At 52.4% G+C, this 8,442-nt stretch overlaps 1 protein-coding gene across 1 annotated transcript; it reads left to right on the top strand.

Annotated features, from left to right (window-relative positions):
- The first annotated feature begins 3,759 nt into the window (after positions 1–3,759).
- On the top strand, positions 3,760–7,559 carry tlnrd1 (talin rod domain containing 1). Its single transcript, XM_038813445.1, has one exon. It carries the CDS (start codon positions 5,031–5,033, stop codon positions 6,204–6,206), a length of 1,176 nt encoding a protein of 391 aa, XP_038669373.1. The 5' UTR covers positions 3,760–5,030; the 3' UTR covers positions 6,207–7,559.
- Positions 7,560–8,442: the final 883 nt, after the last annotated feature.

Below are 8,442 nucleotides of genomic sequence, written 5' to 3'. Positions count from 1 at the left end.
TACCCAGGGCCGGGATTCGAACCCGGCTCCTCAGTGCCGTAGGCAGCAGTGCTAACCACTGTGCCACCTGCAATCCCCACTTGCAGAATTATTTCGATTGGGGCTGTCTTATTTACCTTGACGACATTCAGACGCTACATTTTGTGCTCCTCCTCAGAGCTCTTCTCCTCTTGGTTCTGTGGTGACCCTCAGGTTAAATCACCACCAATCAGCTCTCCCCTTCAAAGAGGAAAGCACCCTGTGGTCCTCTGGGACTGTGGCGACTTTCATTCACCTGGAAGCGAGCAGCTCTGATAATCTAAGGAGAATATAATGGTCTTTCCTTGTTAATGGCTTTTCCCAAATGTTGACAATGACCTGAAGAGTTATTTTATTGCTTCTGAAAAGTTTTGCACTGGGGTGGGTGGGTGGGTGAAAATATCACATGATCAATAACACACCACAATCTTCTTACCAATCATATAACCACACATAACTTTTTAAAAAAACTGCATGGGCTCAAAATCACAGAACAGAAAGTGCTGGGATGGTGTAGCTCACTCAGCATGTGGAGAAAGGAAACATTACTCTTTATTTCCTTACGATAGGTGCTCGTTTTCAAACTTATCGCAAGGAGCTTCTAATTTATTTTACCGGGAAAATAAACTGATTCCCTGAACTCCGGCTTATTTCCATTTTGTCCTTCAAATTGGAAAGCAAAAGCTACATATTTTTCGCAACATAAAATAAATTAATTTGAAACAAAATGAAAATACTATGGAGGCTGGAAATCAGATAGAAAACCAAAAAATGGACCGAAATGAGCAAATGTTTCAAGTCTAACGTCACTGCTTCAAAGTTGGAGGAAGACTCATTTTGGACTTGAAACTTTAACTCTGTTTCCCTCTCCACAGATGTTGCTAGAGCTGAATTAATTTTACATTTCAGTATCACACAAAGCTCTTGGTTGATCTTTCACAACCTGTTTTCGATTGTGCCGTGCTGGTACCTTCTATTTGCCCTGTTTCCACTGCTCCCTATTTGCCCTCTGTTCAACACTCGGGTTATTTGCTCTCTGCTCCCTATATGCCCTGTTTTCACTCCTACCTCCCATTTGTTCTCTGTGTTCACTTTCATTTGCCCTCTCTGTAGTCACTGCTCCCAAACTGCCCTCTGTTTTTGCTGCTCCCTTTTAACCGTTTCCTATTTACCCTCTGGTTTCTCTGCCCCCTATTTGCCCTCTCTGTTTTCACTGCTCCCTATTTGCCCCCTTTGTATTCACTGCTCCTTATTTGCACCCTGTGTTCACTGCTTCCTATATGCCCTCTCTGTACTTACAGCTCCCTATTTGCCCTTTTTGTATTCACTGCGCCCTATTTGCCGTCTGTTTTCACTGCTCCCCATTTGCCCTCTGTATTCACTGCTCCCTATTTGCCCTCTGTATTCACTGCTCCCTATTTGCCCTCTCTGTATTCACTGCTCCCTATTTGCCCTCTCTGTATTCACTGCTCCCTATTTGCCCTCTCTGTATTCACTGCTCCCTATTTGCCCTCTGTATTCACTGCTCCCTATTTGCCCTCTCTGTATTCACTGCTCCCTATTTGCCCTCTGTATTCACTGCTCCCTATTTGCCCTCTGTATTCACTGCTCCCTATTTGCCCTCTCTGTATTCACTGCGCCCTATTTGCCCTCTGTATTCACTGCTCCCTATTTGACCTCTCTGTATTCACTGCTCCCTATTTGCCCTCTCTGTATTCACTGCTCCCTATTTGCACCCTGTGTTCACTGCTTTCTATTTGCCCTCTTTGTAGTCATTGCTCCCGATTTGCAACCTCTGTTTTCACCGCTCCCTATTTTCCCTGTCTTTTTACTGCTCCCTATTTGCCCTCTTTGTATTCACTGCTCCCTATTTGCCCTCTTTGTATTCACTGCTCCCTATTTGCCCTCTTTGTATTCACTGCTCCCTATTTGCCCTCTTTGTATTCACTGCTCCCTATTTGCTCTCTGTATTCACTGCTCCTTATTCACAGGGCTGGATTCTCCGCAGCCCTGCGCCAAAATTTTGTTTGGCGCGGGGACGGAGAATCCAATTTCACGCTGAAATTGGGCCCGGCGATTCTCCGGGACGCGAGAATTGGCGTGATTGCGGAGTACAGCGCGCGACTTGCGGCCCGTTGACAAGAGGCCAGCCCAGCGATCCTCTGCTCCTGGCCAGCTGGGTTCCCGACGGCGTGGAACGAACCACCTATTGCCAGTCGGGATGCTGGCGTGGCGGCTGTGGACTCAGTCCTGGTGGGGGCCGGGGGGAGAGCGGACACCGGGGGCGACCTTATAGGCGGCCGGGGTTAAGATCCGTGCGGTCAGATCCAAGGGCGCGCAGCCGATCCGGGGCGGGGGGGGTCTAATTTTTCAGTCTGCCTCCGCGGTCCGAGTCCGCCATGGTGCTCGGCGCAGCCACTGGAGGCCGCCGCCGTGCGAATGCACGGATTCAAAACAGGAAGTGCGGGGGCCTGTATCCGCAGCTAAAGCTGTGTGAATTACTCCCGGTCCCTGCTAACCCCCTGCAGGGCATTGAATTAGCTGTACCTTTTTGCAGGAATCTCTGGAGTAAAACTCCAGCATTTTTACACCGACGTGGGGACATAGTCCCATTTTGAGAGTTCCAGCCCCCTGTGTTCACTGCTTCCTATTTACCGTTTTTTCTGCTCACTATTTGCCTTCTCTGTTTGCTCTGCCCCTATTGCTCTGTTTTCTCTGTTCCCTATTGACCCTCTCTGCTCCCTATTTGCTCTCTGTTTTCACTGCTCCCTATTTGCCCTCTATTTGCATTGTTCTCTATTTGCCCTCTCTGTATCCACTGCTCCCTATTTGAGCTTTGACAAAGGGTCATCTGGACTCGAAACGTTGCTCTTTCCTCTCCCTATGGATGCTGCCAGACCTGCTGAGATTTTCCAACAGTTTCTCTTTGGTGCCTATTTACCCTCTGTTTTCACTGCTCTCTATTTGCCGTCTATTTTCGCTGCTTTCTATTTGCCCTCTGTTTTCACTGCTATTTGCCCTTTCACTGCTCTATTTGCCCTGTTTTCACTGCTCTCTATTTGCCCTTTTTCACTGCTATTTGCCCTCTGTTTTCACTGCTCTATTTGTCCTGTTTTCACTGCTCCCTATTTGCCCTGTTTTCACTGCTCTCTATTTGTCCTGTTTTCTCTGCTCTCTATTTGCCCTGTTTTCACTGCTCTCTATTTGCCCTGTTTTCACTGCTCTCTATTTGCCCTGTCTGCTCCCGATTTGCCCTCGCTGCATTTACTGCTCCGTTTTCACTGCTCCCTATTTGCTCTTTTCCTGCTCCCTACTTGCCGTCTGTTTTCACAGCTCCCTATTTGCTCTGTTTTCTCCGAGCCCTACTTTTCCTGTTTTCTCAGCTCCCTATTTGCTCTCTCTTTTCACTGCTCCCTCCTTGCCGTCTGTTTTCACAGCTCTCTACGTGCCCTGTTTCCTGAGCTCCCTATTTGTTCTCTGTTGTCACTGCTACCTACTTACCCTATCTGTTTTCACTGCTCCCTATTTGCCCTCTCTCTTTTCACGCACTCTGAAGCCAGAGCCCGCGATAAGCAGACTCTTTTGAAAGGTGTCAGCAATGAATGAGCCGCGGTCCGGTCCCGACCCCAGCCCAATGCAACTTCCGACACGGAAATCCCGCCCCCTGCGCCCGCCTCCCATTGGCCGCCGCCCGAGTATCAAGATTCCATTTGGAACGTCCCCGCCGGCTGGCCCTGTGCTGATTGGCTGGCCGCCGCGTCACAATGTAGCCAGTGTCATCTGGCTCGCCGACGCTCCATTTGATGCGGGAGTTTCTGGGGCCGGAGAATCAGGGCAACTTGTGTCTGGGCGGGAGCTGGGCACCGAGCGGCCGTGGAAGGACAGTTTGACCGTTCCCCAATGGATCAGCATGGGCCGAGCGGGGCAGCGCTCTAACCTGGTGCCCGGACCGACCGCCAGTCGGATGTGCCCACGGCGGGGCCTCAGGAAGGGATGATGGACTCGGAGACCGGGGCGCATTAACGCCAAGGGATCACTGGAGATATTTTATCCCCACCCCACACAGCCACCCCTCCCAGCTTTGGTGCGGAGGAGAGGAGAGGGCGGCCGGTGCAACTGATTCTTCCCGATGGCCGGTTTTGACTCACTCTGCCAGCGGCTCTGAAGTTGGAAAGCTCGGCCCCCCTCCAAACTACTGTTAGTTCCTTCGTGATTCACAGCGCGAATGCAGCCACACCCTCACTGTGCTTTCTGAGAGATATCCAGACTCCTCACTGACTGCCATTCCAGCAAAACCCACTGCAACTGCTGACACTTTTAACTTGTGGGCTGTTTTATTTAAAGACATATGCAAAGCACTCTCTTAATACCTCCAGCCATCGGAAGACCAGGAACAAGGTGCAGAGAGGAAAAGTGAAATCGTCGGTGCGTTTGTGTTTTAACTGTGGGGAGTATTTTTTCGAATTCTCGACCGACATCTGCAACCTCGGGAGACATAAGCCCCGACGAGAAGTGAAAGAGGTTTCGTGTGTGTTATATTCCCCTCCCCCGGTGTGTGTGGGTTGTGTGTGGCCGGGGGAGAGACAGATAGATTCTGCCTTGCCTATTTCCCCACATCCCACTCTGGAAAGCGTATCGCCGGACGGAGGAGCAGAAATCCCAGCCAGCGGAAAAGGATTGGCGACACAAAAGTTAAAAGCGAAAGGGCATGATGTACAGAGCCAGGAGGCGGTGGACATGCCGAGAGAGGACATGCATATTTGCTTGTGTCGGTCAAAGGAACTAAAGAGAAAGGGTGTGTGTGTGAGTGAGGAACTGAGCTCGACACCGGTCCAACCCTCCTGGGAAAGAGAAAGATCATCCTTATTATTACTTTGCGTGTTGATTAATTGATTATTTTAAAAAAAATTCTTGCCCCATTAATGGAACGATGATGCGCGCAGAGAGAGATCCTGGGCTCAATCGGAACTGCGCTGGTCTCCCAAGCGGTATGCCAGAGGCCACTCGGCACTATGGCTAGTAGCGGCTCGGCCCAGTCGGCGAGCAGCAGTAGCGGCGGTGGCAGCGGCTCCCAGCAGCGGCGGAGACTGGCTTTCGTGTGCGACATGTGCAAGAGCAAGATGCAGCTGGTGGCCGACCTGCTGCTGCTGTCCAGCGACAACCGGCCGGTGCACAGCGAGAGTCTGCCCGAGGCGGCGGGAGGAGGCGGCGAGAGCCTGGCGGGACCGGGGAGGGCGGCGGCGGGCGAGAGCTTGGCGGGACCGGAGAAGGTGGCGGGGAGCGAGAGCCTGGCGGGACCGGGGAGGGTGGTGGGAGGCGAGTCCTTCGATAAGATCCGCGACACGGTGATCGCCCGCACCAAGGGGCTCTCCATCCTGACCCACGACGTGCAGAGCCAGCTGAACATGGGTCGGTACGGCGAGGTAGCGGACAGCCTGGCCGAACTGTGCGAGCTGGTGGTGGCGCTGGTGGAGTGCTCGGCCCACGCGGCCTACCTGGCGGCGGCCGAGGCGCCGGGCTCGCAGGCGGCGGTGGCCGGCCTGGTGGACCGCTACCGGCTGAGCCGTGCCCGGCACGAGGTGGAGCAGAGCTGCAGCCTGCTGCGGACGGCGCCGCTGGGCGAGCTGAGGCCGCCGCTGTTGCTGGAGGTGTCTCGCGGCCTGTCGCGGGGCCTGCGCGGCTTGACCGAGGCCTGCGCTCTGGCCTCCGACTGCAGCCGCGACCGCTTCGCCCGCGAGCAGTTCAAGCTCAGCGTCAAGTGCCTGAGCTCCAGCGCCGCCGCGCTGCTGGCCTGCGTGCGGGAGCTGAAGGGGCGGCCGTGCGAGGCCAGCCGGGCCCGCTGCGTCCTGTTCGGCGGGCCGCTGCTGCAGGCCGTCCACGCCCTGGTGGGCTTCGCCACCGAGCCGCAGTTCCTGGGCCGCGGCGCCTCGCTCAGCGCCGAGGGCCGCGCCGTGCAGACCGCCGTGCTGGGCGGCGCCATGAGCGTGGTGTCGGCCTGCGTCCTCCTCACCCAGTGCCTCCGGGACATCGCGCTGCACTCGGACAGCAGCAAGGTGCCCGACTACCGGCAGCGCCTTCACCACTCCGCCCTGGCCGTGTCCGACGGCTGCAAGCTGCTGTCCCAGGCTCTGCGGGACCGCTCCTCACCCAGGACCCTGCCCCCGCCGCCACTCAACTCCCTCAAGTGAGAACAAAAAAAAAACTGGGAAAGACGCCGGCTGCGATTTAACCCCAGCCGCATTTTCCGCTCCCGCCCAACTCCATGGGCGTTTGAACGGCCCTCCTGCGTTTTCCAGCCCCCACCCGCAACCGGGCAAGGGAATTCAGCCCTTTGGGTAGAACTTGACACTGGCCGGATTTTCTGCTCCCGCCCAAGACAATGGACTTTTGAATGGCTCGCCGCCGTGTTTTCCAGCCCCCCCCCCCCCCCCCAACCGGACTATGAAATTCCTCCCTTTGGGTGGAATTCTGCACCGGCTGGATTTTCCATGACTGGGCTATGAAATTCAGCCCTTTGGACGGGATTTTACACTCCTGCCCCAAGTTGATGGACTTCTGAATGGCTTGTCTGTTTTCCAGCCCCTCCGCACCCGGGCCATGAAATCAGCCCTTCGGGTGGGATTTTACACCAGTGGGGATTTTCCACTCCCGCCCAAGCCGATTGACTTTTGAATGGCTCGCTGCGTTTTGCCAGCTCCCACAACATGAAAGTCAGCCCTTTGGGTGGAGTTTTTTGCCAGCGCGATTATACACTCCGGCTCAAATCAATTGACTTTTGAATAGCTAGCCGCACTTTCCAGCCCCCTCCCTCGACCAGGCAATGAAATTCTGCCCTTTCGGTGGAATTTTACTCCGGCAGGATTTTCCGCTCTCGTCAAAATTCCGCCCAATTGTTTTCCTCTTCATACCAAAGAATCCTCTCGGGCACCGCTGTGTTTTTAATCTGTGTGTGTGTGTTTCAGACTGAACCACCTTGCAACTTAGCAGAGGATGATGCAGCACAGGAGAAGATCATTGGGTCTATAGTGCCTGTACTAGCTCTTTGAAAGAGTTCATCCCACCCCCGAGAAAGATGTTTTTTTTTGCCCTAAACCTAGGAGTTTAAACTCATTAAACAGACTAATCAAGGCTTTAATCGTGCTGGGTGCGGTTCCAAGTCAAGTGTCTTCCGGATATCCTATAGTTTGTCATTAACAGAAACTATAATAAGGCAATCGGCATCACGGTTTAGAAAGGTTTTTTTTACCTCAATTAACATGAGCGCGCACACACACATTGCCAGCGGGGTGGAATGTAGCTCCGTCAAGTATGTGTGATCTGTGGAGTCAAATGGTAAGAGAGAGAAGTGAGCTTGGTGTTAGTGAAAGGGAGTGTGCAGTTGTGATCGTGACCGTTTCACGTCTTGATTTCAAAAAGTTGGGATAAAGCTGCTGTGTTTTTTTTCAGTTTTACACTATTTGCCAGACGTGGAAGTTGATGTCAAGTTTTCTTGCATGTACTGGAGTATTTATTTCAACATTAAAATGTTACGTTTCTCATGAGACTTTGTTAAATCTGTTTGGGGGTTTTGTTCAGTATGACATAGTCTGGTTATCTATTTACTGTGAAGTAAATATCTTGCAACGGGTACTCTGGGTGTCTAACTGAAAATTTAACTAGTTCTAAATGCATAAATGTGATCTATGATGTAAGTTGCCTCTTTGATCTCTAACCAGTGCAATTTAAAGCTTGCTTCTTAAATGCTGCCATGTCCTCCACCACGGAGTAAGTAGCAGAGAGAAGATTCTGACGTGTTAGCGTAAAGTGAACATTGCCTCTTCTATTTCTAATCTTCCTCCTCTTTCTGCGATAATTTACTCCCATTGGGCTGTGATCACACAGTTCCTTTTGCCTGTACCTCTGCCTCATATCCACTCTTCACCTGTTGTGTTTGGGTCAAGTATCTGTGTAGATTGGACATTCGGACCTCCTATGCTCTGTACATTGCCTTCATCTACTGAGGTATCAAGAGGGTTGAAACCTTGTCTTTCCTTTCGGAGACTTTTAAAAATTGGGGTGTGGGCTTCGCGGACGGACAGCGCTTGTTGCTCATTCCTAACCTTTAAATCACTCCAATGTACGAACATTTGATATAAGAGTGGCTTGCAGGACCACTTCGGAGGGCAGTTAGAGTCAGCCACCTTGATGCAGGACTGAGAGTCAAATCGCCCAGACTGGGTAACAGTAGCAGATTTCCTTCCCTAAAAGACAATAGGGAACCAAATGGGTTTTTAATGACAGTCCAACAACTTCATGCACATATTTACTGCTACCAATCCACCTACCCTGCACGTTTTTTGGGTTGTGGGGGCGAAATCCACGCAAACACGGGCAAAATGTGCAAACTCCACACGGACAGTGGCCCAGAGCTGGGATCGAACCCGG

Source organism: Scyliorhinus canicula, chromosome 12, assembly GCF_902713615.1.
Source record: "Scyliorhinus canicula chromosome 12, sScyCan1.1, whole genome shotgun sequence".
NCBI lineage: Eukaryota > Metazoa > Chordata > Chondrichthyes > Carcharhiniformes > Scyliorhinidae > Scyliorhinus > Scyliorhinus canicula.
Note: the sequence above shows the minus strand (reverse complement) of the source record. Positions and strands in the feature narration are given on the sequence as shown.

What these genes read in the sequence shown, in the direction of transcription:
- tlnrd1 (XM_038813445.1), top strand. Translation starts at nt 5,031, where the DNA reads ATGGCTAGTAGCGGCTCGGCCCAGTCGGCGAGCAGCAGTAGCGGCGGT.